Source organism: Erpetoichthys calabaricus, chromosome 14 (assembly GCF_900747795.2).
Source record: "Erpetoichthys calabaricus chromosome 14, fErpCal1.3, whole genome shotgun sequence".
Taxonomy (NCBI): Eukaryota; Metazoa; Chordata; class Cladistia; order Polypteriformes; family Polypteridae; genus Erpetoichthys; species Erpetoichthys calabaricus.
In genome coordinates this window covers 12179830-12200877 of record NC_041407.2, presented here as the reverse complement: position 1 = coordinate 12200877, position 21048 = coordinate 12179830, and the positions used below count along the sequence as shown (strand labels likewise).

General features: G+C 43.1%; 1 protein-coding gene across 2 annotated transcripts in view; it reads left to right on the top strand.

Moving 5' to 3' along the window:
* The window catches only part of tepsin (TEPSIN adaptor related protein complex 4 accessory protein), a 40849-nt gene extending 22113 nt beyond the window's left edge, over positions 1 to 18736 (top strand). Inside the window, exons 6-13 of one of the 2 annotated variants that reach the window (XM_028819918.2) lie at positions 207 to 285; positions 390 to 458; positions 4430 to 4624; positions 7699 to 7876; positions 10023 to 10136; positions 11668 to 11746; positions 14054 to 14188; positions 17644 to 18736. In XM_028819918.2, coding sequence (XP_028675751.2) covers positions 207 to 285; positions 390 to 458; positions 4430 to 4624; positions 7699 to 7876; positions 10023 to 10136; positions 11668 to 11746; positions 14054 to 14188; positions 17644 to 18144 — 1350 coding nt within the window. In that variant the 3' untranslated portion in view covers positions 18145 to 18736. Of the gene's footprint in view, positions 1 to 206; positions 286 to 389; positions 460 to 4429; positions 4625 to 7698; positions 7877 to 10022; positions 10137 to 11667; positions 11747 to 14053; positions 14189 to 17643 lie in introns of both variants that reach the window. The other variant, XM_051936541.1, reaches the window with a different exon arrangement.
* Positions 18737 to 21048: the final 2312 nt, after the last annotated feature.

Below are 21048 nucleotides of genomic sequence, written 5' to 3'. Positions count from 1 at the left end.
GACTGAGATGTTGTCTGTGTGTGTGTGTCTGTGTATGTGGTTGTTTTTATTTATTTTTTTCTTCTGCAAATAATATTGGGGGCTATATATATTTATCTTTTGAAATCAATATTATAGTGATGACTTTAAATGGGACTGAATGCTCTTGCATGGAACTGCACGTATGGAGAACTTACTGTACTGACTTGTGAGTCGCTGTCTTCCAGGAACTGGCCAGTGCCTTGTTCTGTGACGCACTTTTACCTGTATCGTCCCTTCCTACATGCAGAGTATCTTCACAAGCAGGTACATCATCTTCATCTGTAACTGGCATCTTGTGATCTGCGAGTTGTGTTCTAAAATGGCCCTCATTGTGTATTTGTGTCCCCTTTTTGTTTTTCTGTTGTTAGGGATGGGCTCTTCCTCTGGACTCAACTCTGGAATGCAGGGCTTTGGTTACAGTGCCGAGATGAGCAAAGGTTGGTCACTTGGGTTTGTCAGTCTGCCTTGGTTTGCGTATTCTTTTCATTCTGTGGATCTATTTTAACCTATTACAAAAAGTACAAGGTTGCCAGTTCCATCCACGTAACCGGCTCACATTTAACATTCACTCAGGGTCTTGTTGTGAACCTGTGTTAGGGATTGAAATGTCAGTCTTTTTATCTGGACAACCAGACAAATACTTAATATGCCTCAAGCAGAACTCTTTTTAAAACTGCGCAACAGCAGCTAAAGGGCTTTGAATAGACCAGGGGTGTCCAATCTCCATAGAAGATCTCCGTAAGGCTGATCTGTTCAGGTCACCAAAACATTTTGAGGGTGTTCTTAGAAAAAACAGAAAATCGACAGTTTTGGAAGTGTCTGCTGTGGCAGAATGAGAGCAACAACAGGCTATGGAATTAAACTAATGGGTTTAATTGACGGCAAGAGTCGGCTTCTCATTAAGAAACGGGTTAGAGTGAAATTAGTTGGAATTTGAGACCCCAATGTGGCTGGCCTTCTGTTAGCTCACTTTATATCTGGTTTCTGTATGGCTGCCATTTCATGAAGAAAAGATTCAATTCAGAGGACTGAATCCTTAAAAACACGACTATTAAAATGAAGGGGAAAAGAAGTTAATTAGAAGTGAAAACTGGTCACCGATTAGGAACAGGGTTAGAATGAAAACCTGCAGCCACCGTAGCCCACCAGGATTGGAGATGGACACCCCTGGCATAGATGGCGAGTGACACAACAGGACACCATTCAGTCTATAAAGGTGGTCTCTTTGGGTAAAAGCTAACATGTCACAATATTTCATTCATGGTTTAAGAGATGTTCTGGTTAAACCTCCTACTGTGTTTTGAACCTTCATTTTGGTTAGAGCTTTTGTACTTGACATCCACTGCTGTAACATCTGTGATCCAGCAGGCTTAAAACAAAATATTTTTGGATTTATTTATTATTCGTCCAGGTGAATAGTCAGTTTTTGTGTCCTAGCAAGCATTGCCATGTCAGCATTGCCTTTTTTAAAATGAGTGTATAAATATACACTCACTGAACAAATTATTAGGAGCAATCCTGGACTACTGGGCCTTTCTGCTCTCAAAACAGCTTCTGTTCTTCATGGTATGGATACCACAAGTTGTTGCACACATTCCTTTGAGATTCAGCTCCATGTTGACATGATTGCATCACGTAATTTCTGCTCATTCATGCTGCCAATCTCCCATTCTGCCAATTCCTAATAGTGTTCTTTTGGTTTGAGATCCGATGACTGGGAAGGCCACTGAAGAACACTGAACTCCTTGTCATGTTCATGAAACCAGCATGAGACTAATTTTTGCTTTGTGACATGGTACATTACCATGCTGGAATTAGCTATTAGACGGTAGGTACGTTGTGGTCAACAATACCCAAATACGCCATGGCATTAAAGTGATGATTGATTGGTATTATCAGGCCCAAAGTGTGCCATGAAAACATTCCCCACATAATTACACCACCGTCACCAACCCGGACTGGTGACACAAGGCATGGCTGGCTGCATGTGTTCATGTTGTCAGGAAATGTAAGAATCCACAACAAAAGGGTTAGGCACGAATCATGAGTCAAGAGCAAAGCAAAAGTCAAAACCAGAGAAACCAGCCTTGGGCGAGAGCCTACTGGACTGTAGAAAGTAACTGTGCTAAGGAAGTCCTGACAGTAAGTGTTACCCACTGAGGGATCATACGCTCGTACATGAAGTGACCGTTGGGTTTATTATACTGTTACTTCCACAACGACGACAGAGTGAGTGCAGTCACATGACACCTCCAGTGTCAAACTAAGTTTAAAAAGAAAACCTACAAATGGAATGCTGATGAGGAAAAACTATGAAATACGCAAAAACACACACATAATAATATGACCGCAGAGAATGCTAGGACGTCATTCAAGCAGGTAGTGAGCGGGCTGCTGTAGTATTACTGACATGATTATATTGATTTACTCCACTAACGAACAGTGAGTGCCACCCCAAGTTTTAATGAGGTTTTCTTACGCGTCTCTCTGCACTGACACTGAGATAATCCAGTTATCATTCTGTAAGGCTGATTGAAAGAAACGCAGCACACGTGTATATCCAAGTGAGTATATTTCTTAGTTAAAGATACCGTCAGCGTTATTTCAAGTCAACTTTATTTCTTCACAGTCATTTTATATATTAATTTGCCACAAATACTTGTGTCCTAAAGTGAAGCCTTTTTGTGTATAAAGTTTTTAAAATGCATTGCCTGTTCTTGCAGCATACAATGGGGCTGAATGGAACCAAGCATCCATACGTGATGGAAACGGCCTTAAAATTATCCAAAATACGCCCACTTTGAAGCAGCAAAAATTTTGATTTAAGATAAATGTGACTTCCTATATTTTATATGGTATCTTTGTGGTATCATTATATTACTGATTCTCTGCCTTATTTCTTAAGGGAAGAAGATGTTTGTAGTGGCTGGGGGGGTGTGTGTGTGGTTATGATGGCACAAACCCCCAACTCCCCCCATTACAATCTGTATAGGTTGTTCTCCAAAGGCCAAAGAGCGGGCTACACACCGACTGAGAGCGTAGTGACAAGAGCACATAGGAGCTTCATTGTACGTAGTTTATGCACTTGAGTTTTAAGACGTTTTCTCTCTGGAGTCCTTAGAGCCCAATTGTTATCTTCAAGCACAGTATTTTTTTTTTATAAAAATGCGTCACTTTAGAACACAGTTTTTTTTGGCAAATTTAATATAGACCAGGATTGTGAAGAAGCAACTTTGACTTGAAAATACTGCTTATCCTTTAACACTGAGGTTCGAGTTTTTAATGAAAGGCAAACAACACTGTCAGAATTTTTGAAGTAAAATGTACTGGTGTGTATTGGACGACAACCACCACTACTGCTAAGAAGTGAGCAAATGGCATTTTGGAGCCAAGGGGACAGCCCCATTATACTTTGCCTTGGCTCTGGCCTCTTTCTAATTGTACAGTGCATCTGGAAAGTATTCACAGCGCATCACTTTTTCCACATTTTGTTATGTTACAGCCTTATTCCAAAATGGATTCAATTCATTTTTTTCCTCAGGATTCTACACACAACACCCCAACCAGGCACTGCTCATCACCAGGCCAATGCCATCCCTACAGTGAAGCATGGTGGTGGCAGCATCATGCTGTGGGGATGTTTTTCAGTGGCAGGAACTGGGAGACTAGTCAGGATAAAGGGAAAGATGACTGCAGCAATGTACAGAGACATCCTGGATGAAAACCTGCTCCAGAGCGCTCTTGACCTCAGACTGGGGTTGACGGTTCATCTTTCAGCAGGACAACGACCCTAAGCACACAGCCAAGATATCAAAGGAGTGGCTTCAGGACAACTCTGTGAATGTCCTTGAGTGGCTCAGCCAGAGCCCAGACTTGAATCTGATTGAACATCTCTGGAGAGATCTTAAAATGGCTGTGCAGCGACGCTTCCCATCCAACCTGATGGAGCTTGAGAGGTGCTGCAAAGAGGAATGGGCGAAACTGGCCAAGGATAGGTGTGCCAAGCTTGTGGCATCATATTCAACAAGACTTGAGGTTGTAATTGCTGCCAAAGGTGCATCGACAAAGTATTGAGCAAAGGCTGTGAATACTTATGTACATGGGATTTCTCAGTTTTTTTATTTTTAATAAATTTGCAAAAACCTCAAGTAAACTTTTTTCACGTTGTCATTATGGGGTGTTGTGTGTAGAATTCTGAGGAAAAAAATGAATTTAATCCATTTTGGAATAAGGCTGTAACATAACAAAATGTGGAAAAAGTGATGCGCTGTATCTCATTGTCGCTGTCCTTTTTTATATACCTCTTTTCCTATTCTAACAATTCTTCTGTGCTTGCTTGTGCTCGTGTCACTCTCACTCCTGCTTCCTGTGTGTCTGTCCTTCTTGAATTGACTCTCTCTTACTACAGGCTCTGCGGGCGCTTCCTTCCTGAACAGGATTCAGAAAGCAGCCGAAGTCGTGGCAGTTGCAGTCCTCCCTCCTCCTGAAGAACCCACCATCATTCAATATGACAACAGCTATCAGCCGGTGATGGCACCACCTAATGTCCGGAAGGCCACAGCTCTTCCTGAAAATGCTCCTCCGCCGTTTCACTTTGAGAAAGGTGAGGCAAACTCTTAGAAAAAGTTTGGTAAGTGCTGATCTGCATTACTGTGAAGAGGTATTCTCACTCTCTTTGTGTTACTGCATGTGTTTGTCAAGATAACATTTGCAGTGGCGACATTGCACAGTAAAAATGGGGGGCCAAAAGAGAGAGCGTTCAGTTGACATCACCAGGAAGAGCTTGCTTGGCTTGCAGTGTTCAGAGTCGGTCTCTGCAAAGCTGACGAAAGGTGGTCTCTGTTGGCTCAAGCTCCGAGAAGATCAGTTTCGAGCCAGGTGGTGCAGGTTTGCAGCAGACCACTAGTCATTCACCACAGTGCAGATTTTTGAATTGAAACCCTAACCCTTCCCAACAAAAAGAAGATACAGTCCTAGAAAACCAAATAAGCTTACCTTGTTTTCTTTTAGTGTTGATCCGATCACTCTCCTGTCAAACTAGTTGAAACAAGACCATTGGAAGAGGGCTGGTCACAATGACGCTCCGTTTCTTTACCCAGTAAAGGAGAACGTGCCAGAACCAGAAAGTGAAGTGAAGTGAAGTGAAGCTGAGCAGATGGACTTCTAACGTGGCTGTCTTCGGTTGTCGGGCTGCCAGAATGTGCCTATTGTTTCCAGTGCTTTCCTAATAAGTTATTTGTGCCAGGACCACCAATTAGATAAAAGCACATTCAATACTTTTTAAAGTATTCTGTTTCACTAGGATTTCACAGAAGGTGCTAGAAATGTCTAAAATGGTGACAGACTGATAAAATTCCAAGCACTTTACAAGACCACTTCGACCTCAAAGGTTTTGCTTCCTTTTCGTGATTACGATAGACAACTTTAATCTGAACGCAAATATAATTTCAAATTGAATGTATCATGAAGGAATTTGGAGAAACCTGAAGTTTAGCTTTTATTGAATTTAGTGTGTTTAATCGTTTAATAATGCCGACACATTGCACTAATTCAAATGAGCTAAAAATGTTTTCAGTTGTACTCCGCATCCGATGCGTCTCGTTTCAGTGTCCATACAATAGTCTGTCCGCATCGATGGATTTCACTTGTCCCTGATCCTGCTTTTCCATCGTTGCAATGGCCTGTTGGAACCTTTTCGCCGTGTGCATCACCGACCGCACCAAGATTAGCGGGGAAGAAGACCAAGCATGAATGCTGAAAATTGATCTTTAGCATCATGTTGTATTTCTTGGTTTTGTATGCTTTAACCTCCTTAGCATTACACCCGAGCATCATTCAGGCTGTAAAACGGTGCTAAACGCGTTGGTCCCGAGCGCCACTCCAACAACGGTAGAGACACGACTCCTGTAAGACGCGAGGATTACTCGGGCTGTAAAAGTGCCAACAGCGTTAGTGCGGTAAAGGCATGACAGTGTCAGGCCCGAGCATTACCTGGGCAACGGTGTAGACACGCCTTCTCCTAGCCTCATAATGACATCTCGTAAGAAACGCCTCTCCTCAGCAGTGATGACGAAATCAAATTGAAATGGTCAGTGAAACTGAAAATGATTCTGGGAATTCGAAAGTGACACTTGTGTCACTTGCACATGTGCTGTTCATATTATTATTATTATTATTATTCATCATTAGTATTTGTATAATTATACTTTCTCCATTTCTGAATTTGTACTTTTAGTGTTTTTAACATTTTACAGTTGAAAGATATGATTTAATAAAACATTTATTTTTTTGTTTTTGAGGGAAAAAATGTAACGTTAAGGAGGTTAAGCAGTTAGCTTTTAAAACATACACATTTTATTTTATATGACTTATCTATTTTTAACTTGTAATCTTTTTTTAAGCTTTATTGGATCTAGGCTGAGTGACTTGTTTTTCTCGTCATACACATTTCATTGTATGTTGACCCTGTGTTAACCTATATATGACAAATAAACCTAAAACTAAACCTAGTGTGATGCTATGTAGTTGCCAGGACAATTCTCAACATCGTCTTTGAGTGCCTTCCATGTGATTTCCTCCAGTTCCACCGTTGAATCTTCAAACCACTGGTCATCGACGACGTGTCCAATTTGTGCATGACCAAAAACGCCTCCCTCAAACTTGGTATCGGTTATTTGTGGCGACATCTCTCTCAAAGATCGAGATCCTTCACCTTCATTGTTCATCACGTTAATGAAATTTTTCATCGGTGGAAGTTTTTATTTGAAGAGGGAGCAACAATATCGTTGTTGGACAGACAAGTGGTTTTTCTGCCGCGCTTACAGAGCAGTAACGAGACGCTTCAGCACAGCCGTCCCATTCGCATTACTTGGTGTATTTGAGCTGCAGCCACTACTTTTAGACCACCAGAGGTGTTGAGTTGAAGTTGTTGTAGTGCATATGAATCCTCTTTAACAAAATCCCTGTGTGCGTCCAGGTGTCCGTGTGTGTGTGTCTTCTGGTGAAGTGCGCATGCGCGGGGCACGGTACGATGCGCGATATTACTGTCAGAGAAAGTTACAGGCATATTACCGCCGCGCACGCCTGTATTACCACCAGAGAAAATTAAAGGTATATTACGGACGTACAAGCAAGTATTACTGTCACAGAAAATTAAAGACACACAATACACGGCGGCAGCCCACGAAGAACGGTCAGCTCAGCAAGTAAACATCAGCAAAAAGGCTGAAAGAAAGAAAAATACGACCAACAATGCTGAAAATGTCAAAGTCCCTTGCCATTTAATATAGACTGTCCCTACTAATGTTTATGCACTACTGTTCTAGCGCCCGTTATTGTAACGGGCTTAATGACTAGTACTTTATAATATGAGACCAAACCACAGTAATAGCTGTTGCAATAAAATGGTGCATGATTTTTGTGATCAATAGTCTAAAATCTGCAAGATACACCCAAAAGTGTTCAGAAAGCAAAAAATCTCTTATCCAGTATTATTGGTTGCAGCATTTTCCTTTCAGTTAATGTTGCCAGGATAAGCCCCAGCCCCATAACCCAAAGCTGGATTAATTGGGTTCAGTAACATATAAATAGATTTACGAAGTTCCATTAATTGTCTGTCTTTATGAAGCGTCCAGTTGCCTGTTAGAAGAATGACCAGCTTGGTTTATCTGATTGTAGTTCACAGGTTACCAGGCCAGGCTGGTGGTGGCTGGGAGGAGAACGACAGTGGACACAGTTCCCAGAATTCCTCTCAGGAGAATGGGGACCTTGGCAGGGCATCTTTGCATGGAAGCAGCAAATCCGGGACAGACAGCCAATCGGCAGGCAGCAGGGAGAGCAGCGACCTTTCTGAAAGGTAAAGAATATCTGCTCGACCGAGTACATGTGAAATGATCTGGAGAATCCTGGTGAGCCACCCCAGTGCCCTCCTGACCAGACGTAACCTCTATGCACCGACCTCACCCAGCATCTGAGATGTTGTGGCCATAGTGGACAGTTTTATCACTGAGTTCCAGGAAGGTGGTTTGCTAGACACAGCCTTGACCAGGCAAATTGAAGTTTTTTTTAAAAAAAACAAAAATGTACTTTGAGCGAGATTAATAAGATAAGTATTTTCACAAATGACCACTCAGTCCATCAGACCGATGTCAGATGCTGTGTCTGCAGAGCTGAAGCAGGGAAATGAGACAGCGGGAATTATGAAGCAACTGAAAACGACTGATGACTTCAAACACAATTCAGTAGAGGATAATAATAATAATAATTCTGCAAAGTGTACTCTCCGATCCTTAAGAGGACGACATGAATTGTCCACAAAGTACCAGGAGCACATTCACTTTTTAAGCTAACAGTGTGGTTAATTTCAGCTTTTTAATTTACTTGGCTTGAACCAAACACTCTCTTCCATGTTTTGGTTTGTTTTCTTTCAGATTTATAAGATCCAATGAGTGCTTATAATCCTGCAGTCACGGTGGTGCTCAGTGGTCTTGAAATATGGCAGTAGCTAGTGGTTAACACATTCATTTAAATGTTTGTAAACTGCATAGACTACCCAAGATGATTGGCTACTAAAAAAAAGAAAAAAATCATAGGGCAGGGGTCCTGGGGGGGCCGCAGTGATTTCATGTTTTTGTTTTACGTAATTCTATGCTAATTAATGGAACTTGTTGTTTAATTCTATGGCTTTCATTATTCATTTTCATGTCATTCTTATATTGTCAATTTTGCTTTTGCAGCAGTATCTAAATCTGGGTGTCCAATTCCGGTCCTGGTGGGCCACAGTGGCTGCAGGTTTTCATTCTAACCATCTTCTTAATTAGTGAGCTGTTTGTGCCGCTGATTCACTTGTTCTGCCTTTAGTTTTAATTGACGTGACTCAGACCCCCTTAGTTGTTTCTTTTGCCTTAATGAGCAGCCAAACAATAATGAGACACAAAACAAACCACCACGTGACCACCAGCTAACCTGAAAATAAAGAAAGGTGAAGGTCTCGGTCGTGATGGTCTGCTCAGGTCACCAAAACATCTTGACGGTGGTCTTAAAAAACAGAGAATCGACAGACTGCTGTGGCAGAACGAGAGCAGTGACAAGTCCTGATATTCAATAACGGTTTTAATTAACAGCAAGAACTGGCTGCTCATTAAGAACGTGGTTGGAGTGAAATTGGCTGGAGTTTGACGTCACAATTCAGCTGGTCATCTGTCAGCTCGTTTCACATCTCATTTCTGTTTGGCTGCCATTTAAGGAAGAAATGAATCAAATCAGAGGACTGAATCCTTAAAAACAGGGCTATTAAAATGAAGGGGAAACGGAGTTAACCATAAAAACTGCTCCCTGATTAGGAAAAGGGTTAGAATGAAAACCTGCAGCCACTGCGGCCCACCAAAACCGTATTTGGACACCCCTGATATAAACGTGGCCTTGGGCAGATTTTAAATTCTAAGTTCTTCACTTTTTCATTTTCTGCACAAATATCTGATTAAAAGAAGACACTTTGAGATGAACACACTCGCATGTAAATGGGACCACGTTAGGGGGTGAGCTGCTTTGTCATTTCTATCTTATTGTTAAGCTGCTTAAGAAAACGAGAATTAACTAAAGACAGTGAGTGGAAATATTCAGGTGACATTAAGAATAGGGAATCTTATCAAGCACGTTCCGTGATATAAATTGTAAAGATGTTACTTGAGCATTGATTGCTTCAGCAGCAATAGTTGGCTTTGGATTAAGAAACTCAATTTAAATAAAAACCTGCGGCCACTGTGGCCCTCTAGGAGCGGAGCTATTATAGGATGTCTGAGCTGGGGGGCACCTTCTTTTTACAAGGGGTGTGAGGTGAGCTGCAGCCCCCCTGACACAGAATAAGCCCGGTCCAGTCAAACCCAGGGGCAATTTGCCATTTCTAACGGGTTGCCAAGTACACGTGTGCATTTTGGTGCCAAGCATACACTTTTTACTTTTAAGTTTTTTTAATTTGCTTTGGGTGCCAATTATCTTACCAGGGGAGAAGCCATGCCTTTAAGTGACTGTGCCCAGGAAATGCAGTTAGTCACCACAACGACCCGAGGCTCAAAGGTCTTCCTGACCCGGGAGGAGACGCAACTCTTTCTCAAAGAGTAAGTATTACGCCTGTTCTCATTCTTCCTCTATAGGGATGGAGATATAAAAAGTCTCCATATGTAAATGGACAATAAGTGGAACGCAGACGGGCCCTTCTGTTACTTTCAATTAACTGAAGAAATATTAGTGTGTATGGAGTATGCAACTTGAGGGCTGTCAATCTTGTATTTGATCTTGTGAACGTTTTAATTGTTCAAGCTTCCATATTTAATTTTTTTGTCCCTTGTGATTACTTCATTATACTGTAGTTCAGATGTGACCAAAAGTCACTAGCCGTCCTCCGCGGCTCCGCCAATGTTGTAGTGAAACAGGACGGCGAGGAGGGTCCTGCCCAGCACCCCACTCCATTCGGCCCACAGCCTCTGTCTCGGATTAGCGTGACTAAATCGCTCCTGCAAGTGAACTGTGATTCTTAGAGCGACGAGAGGTCGCAAAATCAACCGGAATATTCAAGCAAATTCTAAAAACAACAAAGTTGTGCCTTTCGCTGTGAGCCACCTTAACAAATGGATTACTGTCTGTCTGCCTGCTATGGTGCATCACAAGCATTAGCACTGCTTTTACGAATCCTATACCAAGTGGCACATAACAGAGACGTACACGTTGCATGGCGCACTGCAAACGTCAACACTGAAGTCTTTGTTACTTACTCAGATTTTCATCCATCTTGACGGGTAGCACAGCTAGTAGAGTATAAAATGTATTAACAGCCAGCAGTAAGAGCAGAATTAAAATACTGGTACATGAATCAAGTAGTTACCCAATTAGCATTTAAGAAAGCTAGTTTTGGCATTCATAAATATCAAAATACAATGCAGAGCTTGAATTTTAATGTGTGAGAGACATGGGGATCCCCCGCAGTGTAACAACGAGTAGGGAACGTTATAATCTTGGGAGGATTTCAGCGTAGGATTTATTAAGGGTAAGTACTACTGGTGCCAGAACGGTGCACTCAGGAAGCGCTTCCGGGTCAGGTGGGACTGCCATACAATATGGGGGTCTTCTCCCAGTGGCAGCCCCCAAGGACTCCAACAGGGCTGCTTTCCCAATCTACAAGTCCCAAGAAGCCTAGTGGATGTCCAAACTGGAGCCAAGACCAGAGGAGCACTGCCTCCTGTTGTACTGGAGGAACGACTCTTCCTGGCATTTATTTATTGATGTATGTTTATTCCCCCATAGCCTGTCTCCATGGCCTCCCCTCTTTTACTTGGCGGGTCAGGTATCCATACTCTAGCATGCTGGGATAATTCTGATATATTTCTTCTCACATGACACTTCTCATCATCGTCAGAGAAAAAAAAAAAGCCCCCAGGTCCCCAAGCTTGTATCAACACTCCATGGAGCTGCCACTTGTTCAAATGGATGTTTTCAGACAGCCACTGTGGGTTCCGGTCTTCAACTGTCTTGTGCCAACTCTGCCTGCAGCAAACCCTGGCAACCCACTGACCCTGCAGTGGGTATATAAAGACCCCACACACATCGTACTTCTGTGGATTCTGAACTACTTGTTTTCTTTTCTCCTCTTAGGTGTGCAATCCTGAACTGCGAGGTGGTGGTAGACCTACTTAGCCAGAAGCTGCAGGACCCCACTGACAGTGTCAAAATGGTGCGTTCAGTGCTCTTATGTTTTATTAGTGAAAGGCAGTCGGATTTCATTTTACCTTCAGTGTCTTCTCAGTTCTGTTCATTTGAGGCTGTTGTACTAGTGAATTTTGGGATTAATAAAGTATCTATCATAGTGCCTTTCATATCTATCTATCTACAGTGCATCCGGAAAGTATTCACAGCGCATCACTTTTTCCACATTTTGTTATGTTACAGCCTTATTCCAAAATGGATTCAATTCATTTTTTTCCTCAGAATTCTACACACAACACCCCATAATGACAACGTGAAAAAAGTTTACTTGAGGTTTTTGCAAATTTATTAAAAATAAAAAAAACTGAGTAATCCCATGTCCATAAGTATTCACAGCCTTTGCTCAATACTTTGTCGATGCACCTTTGGCAGCAATTCCAGCCTCAAGTCTTTTTGAATATGATGGCACAAGCTTGGCACACCTATCCTTGGCCCGTTTCGCCCATTCCTCTTTGCAGCACCTCTCAAGCTCCATCACGTTGGATGGGAAGCGTCGGTGCCCACCCATTTTAAGATCTCTCCAGAGATGTTCAATCGGATTCATGTCTGGGCTCTGGCTGGGCCACTCAAGGACATTCACAGAGTTGTCCTGAAGCCACTCCTTTGATATCTTGGCTGTGTGCTTAGGGTCGTTGTCCTGCTGAAAGATGAACCGTCGCCCCAGTCTGAGGTCAAGAGCGCACTGGAGCAGGTTTTCATCCAGGATGTCTCTGTACATTGCTGCAGTCATCTTTCCCTTTACCCTGACTAGTCTCCCAGTCCCTGCCGCTGAAAAACATCCCCACAGCATGATGCTGCCACCACCATGCTTCACTGTAGGGATGGTATTGGCCTGGTGATGAGCGGTGCCTGGTTTCCTCCAAACGTGACGCCTGGCATTCACACCAAAAAGTTCAATCTTTGTCTCATCAGAACAGAGAGTTTTCTTTCTCATGGTCTGAGAGTCCTTCAGGTGCCTTTTGGCAAACTCCAGGTGGGCTGCCATGTGCCTTTTACTAAGGAGTGGCTTCCGTCTGGCCACTCTACCATACAGGCCTGATTGGTGGATTACTGCAGAGATGGTTGTCCTTCTGGAAGGTTCTCCTCTCTCCACAGAGGACCTCTGACAGAGTGACCATTGGGTTCTTGGTCACCTCCCTGACTAAGGCCCTTCTCCCCCGATCACTCAGTTTAGATGGCCGGCCAGCTCTAGGAAGAGTCCTGCTGGTTTCGAACTTCTTCCACTTACGGATGATGGAGGCCACTGTGCTCATTGGGACCTTCAAAGCAGCAGAACTTTTTCTGTAACCTTCCCCAGATTTGTGCCTCGAGACAATCCTGTCTCGGAGGTCTACAGACAATTCCTTTGACTTCATGCTTGGTTTGTGCTCTGACATGAACTGTCAACTGTGGGACCTTCTATAGACAGGTGTGTGCCTTTCCAAATCATGTCCAGTCAACTGAATTTACCACAGGTGGACTCCAATGAAGCTGCAGAAACATCTCAAGGATGATCAGGGGAAACAGGATGGACCTGAGCTCAATTTTGAGCTTCATGGCAAAGGCTGTGAATACTTATGTACATGTGCTTTCTCAATTTTTTTATTTTTAATAAATTTGCAAAAACCTCAAGTAAACTTTTTTCACGTTGTTATTACGGGGTGTTGTGTGTAGAATTCTGAGGAAAAAAATGAATTTAATCCATTTTGGAATAAGGCTGTGACATAACAAAATGTGGAAAAAGTGATGTGCTGTGAATACTTTCTAGATGCACTGTATCTATGATAAATTATTATCCAAATCTTGCCAACTACGCTAAATCCTTATCTATCTATCTGTCTAGTGAGGGAATTCTCAGTAATGCAGGAGTCTGTGCTGAGGAGGATTCTCCGATTTATTGTCATTTCACTTATAGTGCCTGTGAAAAAGTAGTCACCCCATTTGGTAGTTTTAACATTTTCTTTTTATGCAACATCAAGTCTCTGTGGATTTCATGCGCCTTTTTGTTGACACTGAGTAACAGAAAAGGACTTGTTAATGTCAAAGTGAAAACGGATCTCTGCCAAGTGGTCTAAATCAATTACAAATATAAAACACAAAATAACTGATCTCCTACGAATTCACCCCCTTCAAGTTGGTATTTAGTAGGTGGCAGCCATGATGGCCTTGGACTCGGTGTGCTCAGGTCTCTCGCTGTTGGTTTTGCACAGCCAGCCGTTTTTCCTTATTCTTCTTTGCAAAACCACTCAAGTCAACTGTCTGTTTCTTGAATGATTTTTCTCTCTTCTTTCTCTAGAGGGCGCTGTCAGCTCTGGCCTGCCTGATGTCATCTGACCTTTTGTCCATTGACCAGATTTTTGGAATCACTCGTCAGCAGTTGAAGCAGCTGAGTAAGGGCGTCACAGGCCCTGCCGGCCACAGAGCCACAAAAGTGAGTAGTCCTGTTGACATTCATGTTACCAGCAGGGGTGCAGTTCAGTGTTTTAAGAGATTTTACAAGTGATGAGGAAACCAAATCCAAACATTTTCACAAATGCAGGAGTCTAGGTTACATTTTCCTGGTTTACAGACCCCCCACGGCCGATACCATGAGACTCGAGCAATGCTGATTCAAGTCAAACATCCCAGATGTGATACTGAACTCCTGTCACATGTTTAATACTGCAGGACCGATGGGTGATTTGTGAACGATTCCTTCTTTTGAATGAATCCTAGGCGCTGATTTGTGAGCACGAATGCCTCAACAGAAGTGCTAAAAATGCATGCGGGCCGTGTATGCAGTCATTCATTTCACTGGCGCTGCCCGAGTCGCACGTCCCATTAACTTTGATTTGTGAACAAGTTACTCCCCAAAAACCGATGTCATGATTGTGTAGCAGTGCTACAACTTGATGGACTTCATTTCCCAGCTGAGGTATTTGCCCTCATTGGATGTCTGCGATGGGCGCAGGGGGCTGCTGGGGACAAGAAGGACTGGCGGGAACTTTAAAAGAGAGCCAGCGAAACAGAGAAGGAGCCCCGTTGTTTGTTGGCACTGTTGCCGTTTGCCTGGGTGGAGATACGTGGTTGTGCTGTTCCACTGGATTCAAGTTTTGCCTCGTGCATGGTCTTCATCGGAGGGAGCGCTCCCACGCATCTCCACACAAAATGCTTCAGAAACGGTCGGACAAACTTTATATTCACCTCTACAGTTCACAGAATCTGCCAAAGCTCCATTTCCATCCATTACAGGGGACTGATTCATGGACATTGTTGTAAGAGTTTATTGTTGTGTGTTGTATTTGTTATCGCCGAAGGGGAAAGGTTGTCTGATTTTTGTGGTTTATATTTGAATTCCATTTAATATGCTATTCAGTTACTTGATTTAGTGGATTCGTGGCCCCGTCTGTCATTTATTGCAGGTCTGGGCGCGTTCCCGGAATCCCCACCAAAAAAATAAATAACCGCCCCATCGACAGTGTGAATGTCCACGGCACCAATCGTCATTCATCTGATTCACAAACAAATCCACACCACATTACAGAATCACAAGATGTTACGCGTTGCACAATTCTCATTCTCTTATTTTAATTACGCATTGTATACTGAAACTGGCCAATGGCATATGAATTATCAAGATTCAGTTATCATCCCAAACACGCTTTCAGGGGTATAATCAAATCACAACTTGTCAGATTCTACAGAATAAACACTCACCTTTGTCCTATAGAAGAGAAAAGCCAAGCAAAATGACACCTTTTATTGGCTAACTAAAAAGATTACAATATGCAGGCTTTCGAGGCAACTCAGGCCACTTCTTCAGGCATTATGTATATCATTACATCATTTGCCTGAAGAAGGGGCCGGAGTTGCCTCGAAAGCTTGCATATTGTAATCTTTTTAGTTAGCCAATAAAAGGTGTCATTTTGCTTGGCTTTTCTCTACACTCATAATGGCTGACACGGTACAACACCCTAGTAGTACCATAGAAGAGGCGATTCTTACCTTTTATTCTAAGCAGTTACAAAACGAGGTTACTCCTGCAGATTTTAGAGAGACATCAATAGAGATGGTGGTGCTTATAAGAAGTTCTCCTCTTGCCAACAGGTCTCTCTCTGAATAAATAAATATACAGGCAGGATCCCTCAATTTCCTGACTTGGATTATTCCAACATAGATGATAGGATCTTTCTTGGTTACCTGAACACGAGTCATTAGAATATTCATTTTCTTGCAAAATAGGATTTTTCGGTGTATACAATTTTTGTGGGCTCTTCTTCCTGGTTTTCTGCACCGACATTTGTTACAGTGTAGGACTCTTATTTCTTTTCTGATTTGGATCAGGGGATAAAATATTCTGCTCCTGTCTTACCTTTCACTCTTCCCTTTGCCAATCTGGGATGTCAAACTGCTACCTATAGATTATGGCATGGATCTTGTGTACAGAAACCGGACAGTGGCATATGAATTATCACGTACATGCACAATACATCCACCAATCAGTTGCAACACTGAAAGCCCTGGCAGGTGAGGTGAGTGACATTTGATTATCTTGTTCCAGTGGCACCTTAGGCAACAAGTGAACGGTCGGCTCTTGAAGGTGGTGTGCAGGAAGCAGGATCCATGGTCAAGTGTAAGGATCAGAACAACTGTGCCAAGGGAAAATGGTGATGGCTACGTGACCGAGACAGAGCACCTCCAAAATGGTAGGGCATCCCAGTATGGAATGGTTAAAAAGGGCAGCTGGTGAACCATCAACAGGATCATGGATGCCTAATGCTTATTCAGGAGCATGGGGAGCACAGATTGTTGAAAAACTGAAAAAGCTGGCCATGTGAGAGAAAGGTGTCAGCTTGACGTGTATGGAGCCGACTAGCCTCAGACCCAGTCAGAGTGCCCATGCTGACCACTGTCCACTGCTCAAAAATACCTACAATGGGCAGGTGAACGCCAGAACTGGACCATGGAGCAGCAGCAGCAGAAGGTGGCTTGGCCTGGTTAGATCATCTGGACTACAGGGTGCATGTGCATCATGTACCTGGGGAAGAGATGGCAGCAGCATGCACTATGGGAAGAAGGCAAGCCGGTGGAGGCAGTGCAAAGCTCCGGGCAATGTTCTGTAGGAAAACCTCGGGTCCTGGTTTGTGGATTTTACTTTGACACAAAGCAGGTACCTACCTATAAAGATTGTTGAAGACTTTGTACACCCCTTCATGTCAATCGGCCTCTGCCAGCAGGATAATGTGCCCTGCCACCCTACGGAATGGGTTGAAGAACATTTACAAAGAATTCAAGGTGTGGGTTTGTCCTCCCAACTCCCAGCTGTGGGATGTGCTGACGCGAGACTCATCCATGGAGGTCCCACCTCGCTGCCAGATACCACAGGACACCTTCAGAGGTCTTGTGGACCCCCCACCGACTAGTTAGAGCTGTTTTTGCAGCACAAGTGGAACCTACACAATATTAGGCAGGTGGTTTTAATGTTGTGGCTGATCAGTGTATACACATCTATCATTTACATAAATATCTAAATAATGTACAAAGTATATGTTTGATGTGATCAGAGGGAAACTTTTTGAAGATAATGAGAAGAACACACAATACTCTTCTTTAAGCCTCCAGCTGGGACTTTAGTTAGCGTTCTGGTTTTGGCCTTCGACTTTAGTTAGCGTTCTGGTTTTGGCCTTCGACTTTAGTTAGCGTTCTGGTTTTGGCGCGCAGTTTCCATTGTTTCTTTTAGTTCTGATCACACACACGTTTCTGCCCTCTTACTTTGGCTCATCCATTTCCCAATTCCACTATCGGTCTTCCCTTGGCATAGCAATTCCGGCGTGTGGATTAAATCTGCTTGATAAACAGCCCACTGCGCCGGCCTAACTCACCATCACGTTTTCTTGTGTTTTTCAGCTCTTGAAGCAGTTTGAGGCACTCCTGGGTCAGGCTGCAAGTTTGAGGCCAGACTGCGATGTCCACACGGCGCAGCATTCAGACGGCTCCCCAAAATTAAAAACAAGCGTGAGCCTCCAGCTCCCAAAGCACACCCCCTCTGGACCATCGTGTCCTCTTTCTCGCTTGAACTCGAAACCAACTGACAGGCCTGCTGGCCCCATCAACGAAACCGGGAACTCTGAGGTTCACCTTGGCCTCCACACGCAGATGTCCCGGCCAACAACTGGCCGTGGTACACATTTACACCCACAGCGGCCAGACCCGCTTGAAAAGGAGTTCAAAATGGCCGAGGTGCCATCTAGCGAGTGTTCTCTCTTCAGTGGCATGGACATTTTTACACAAGAAAAACCTTTGACTGCACCGTCCATAGAGATTGTGGGTGCTACACTGGAAACGGGTGAAAATGACTGCAGCAAAGACTCGGGACTCAAATCAGTATTCTCCTTCCTTAATCTTTAAATAGACGCATCCATAAAACGCTTATCTACTGTGTCACTTTTTTCATGGTATTTCGATCTGCATTTTAAGCAATAAGCAGTAATTATGAGCACCTGACCTCTCATATCTCAAGCCCGTTCTTTGACTTCAGATGAACAGTGGAGACGTCAAATAAGCCTAATGGACTACATTTACCTTAGTACCAGGGTTTTTCCAGAAAAGTATCTTCAACTGCAGACGCCTACAGCTGTTAAGGAAAAAATGGCACTGAAGTTTATGACCCAGAGGCCAATGGCTCGAGTGCACTTAGGAGTCTCAGTTCTGACTTTGAGAACTTTTAAGATCCCGACAGCCACTCCGCCTCACTGTATGATAGCCGTGGTCAGAAATTAAGACCAACTGGTCTCGGCGACAGCCCACCAGAGGCGGTTCCGTTTCAGGCTTTTATACTTTCACATCAGTGATGAACTGGGCCTGCTGTTTTTGCTGAGCCTGCTGTTTTTGCTTCATGCCGTCTGTAATTCAAAACCATCACACAGTGTGGTTTTTGTGCAAGTTTTTAATTAAGTTGTAAGCATTAAAATTTGCACATCTTCTCCACCATATGAATTCATGGGCAAGAAAGTGAGACTGGCAAAGTTTTAGTAGGGAGTCCTAAATGAAGAGGAACAAAATGTTAACAGACCAATGCACCAAAATGAAACCAAGTCACAGAACATGCAAGGCCGAATACTGGACGTCACATTTTTGTTTCTTTAAACCCATTGATCGATGGTGGAATACTAAAAACACCTCAAGTAAGCAATCAGCTAGAGCCACACACACTGTATGGAAAGCCAGAACTTCGTGATACCAATAAAATCATTTTACAGTGTACACTAGAGCCAATAGATGCCAACTTATTCAACAATATAAAATCAGCATTTCTGTAATTTGATCGTGCTAGGGTTGTGCCTGGGCAGATTTACCATCTCTATTAGGAGATGAGGCCTCTGAGGTTTTAGAGAACACTTTAACACTCTGTCCTGACTGGGTGGTACATTTCAGCAATTTTTCCTTCTCTGGTCTTCAGGAATTTCATTTGATCGACGTTGTGGTCTGATGCTTGGCTGGGTCATCTAATTTAACACTTGTTCATTCGTTGGGTGTGTGACAGAGGGGGCAATTACTTTTTCACAAGGGGATAAAGTGGTGGTACTTTTTTTTCCCCTTCAGTAAATCAAATCATTTAAAAACCTGTTTATTGTTCATTAAGGTTTCTTTTCTATTACACTAAACCAGCCGTGCTACCCATTTATCTAATCAACATGGACCTCAGCATTAATGTTTAGAGTGTGTGTCTTGGTCATATGCCACTTTGTATGGGATTTGTAAAAGCACTTTTACAGTTTGTAATGCGCCATCTGTTGGAGTGATAATTGTAGTGCATTTTATTACAAGTTTCCGTGATGCACCATCTTTTGAAATGAGACGGAGCAACCACATGGACTCGTTTATCAAGGGGGATGTGTATGGAGAGCAGAAACCATCAAGGATGGTGAATAAGAAAAAAGGGAAATTAGGAAGGGAAGAACATTTTATCACATTAGATAGAGCCGAGTACTAAAAACACCATTAAAAAAAAACCAAAGTAATCAGCTAGAGGTGCACACAATGTATGAAGGCAAAAACCTACAGGTAGGAATAAAAGCTTTTAAAGGTCCACACAAGGGAAACGATGGCAACTTGTTCAACAATATAAAATGAACAACTCACTTAAGCAGTAAGAAACGAGTGGGAAAGCAGTGTGAGAATGGAAATGATGAAGAGGAAAAGTTGGAGAACAAATCTTACAAGAGGAGGATAAAGAAGAGGGTTGGTTTCTGTTTTTGATTCTGCCATCAAGGTTTTGGCGAAACATTTAAGAGGAAATCCAATGTTCCACTGATCTTTTGATCCTGAAGGCCCCCTGTGAGCCAGATGGACCAGTCTGTCCAGTGACAATGTCTGGATGTAAACTACATAAAGCAGAATAAGTAAAGGCACTTGCTTACAAGATGGCCCAGAATGACCTTCGAGGTAGCCAGATATGACCTGAAGAGCCGAGGTGGACTCATCCCATTTCATGCTCATCTGTAGCAAAACATAAAATGTTGGAGTTCACCATAGTGCACTGCTTCAGTGGCACAGGAGCTGGATTGTCATTTTTAACATCAGTAACTACACACATCTTGTACTGAATGCTTAAAATGGCTGAAAACATCGTATCCGTAAGAATGCTTTGAAATCCTTTTGTTTTTAATTTTCTGCAACTTCTGACTCGCTGGTATGAGAAAAGCCCCACATATGAACCACCACTGGACTTGACTTGAGGCCTAGTTAGTTAAGACGATGCAGAGTTTTTTGGAGCCCCCACGTTCCCTGAGTTAACCATGCATGTCACACTCACATTTTATGACCACAGTTATGCAAAAAACCAGTAGAGGTGAACTGGTGGGCTTCCCACTGCATGCTGTGCCATTTGGTTTCTGGGAGCCCCAAGTTTCCTCGCACACAACAGTCCCGTTAATCACAAGTTCATCTGCAGAAAGAGCAGTCAAAATTTTAAGCCACTGCCATTTCTGTTCTTGGCAGGATTTGTGGCACGCGGTCTCCACACAAGAATTAGATCATGACACCTCACACTTCTGCCTCATTACGTTTCTTATGAACACTCAGTTAGGTCAGCTTATGCTAATTCAGACCTTTTCTACTTGTACATTAAACACACCAGCTTATTAGGAATCTTCTTTGTTCGGCTGCTCCCGTTAGGGGTTGCCACAGCGGATCATTTTCTTCCATATCGTCCTCTCTTCGTCATCTTGCTCTGTCACACCTCTCACCTGCATGTCTTCTCTCACCACATCCATAAACCTTCTCTTAGGCCTTCCTCTTCTCCACTTGCCT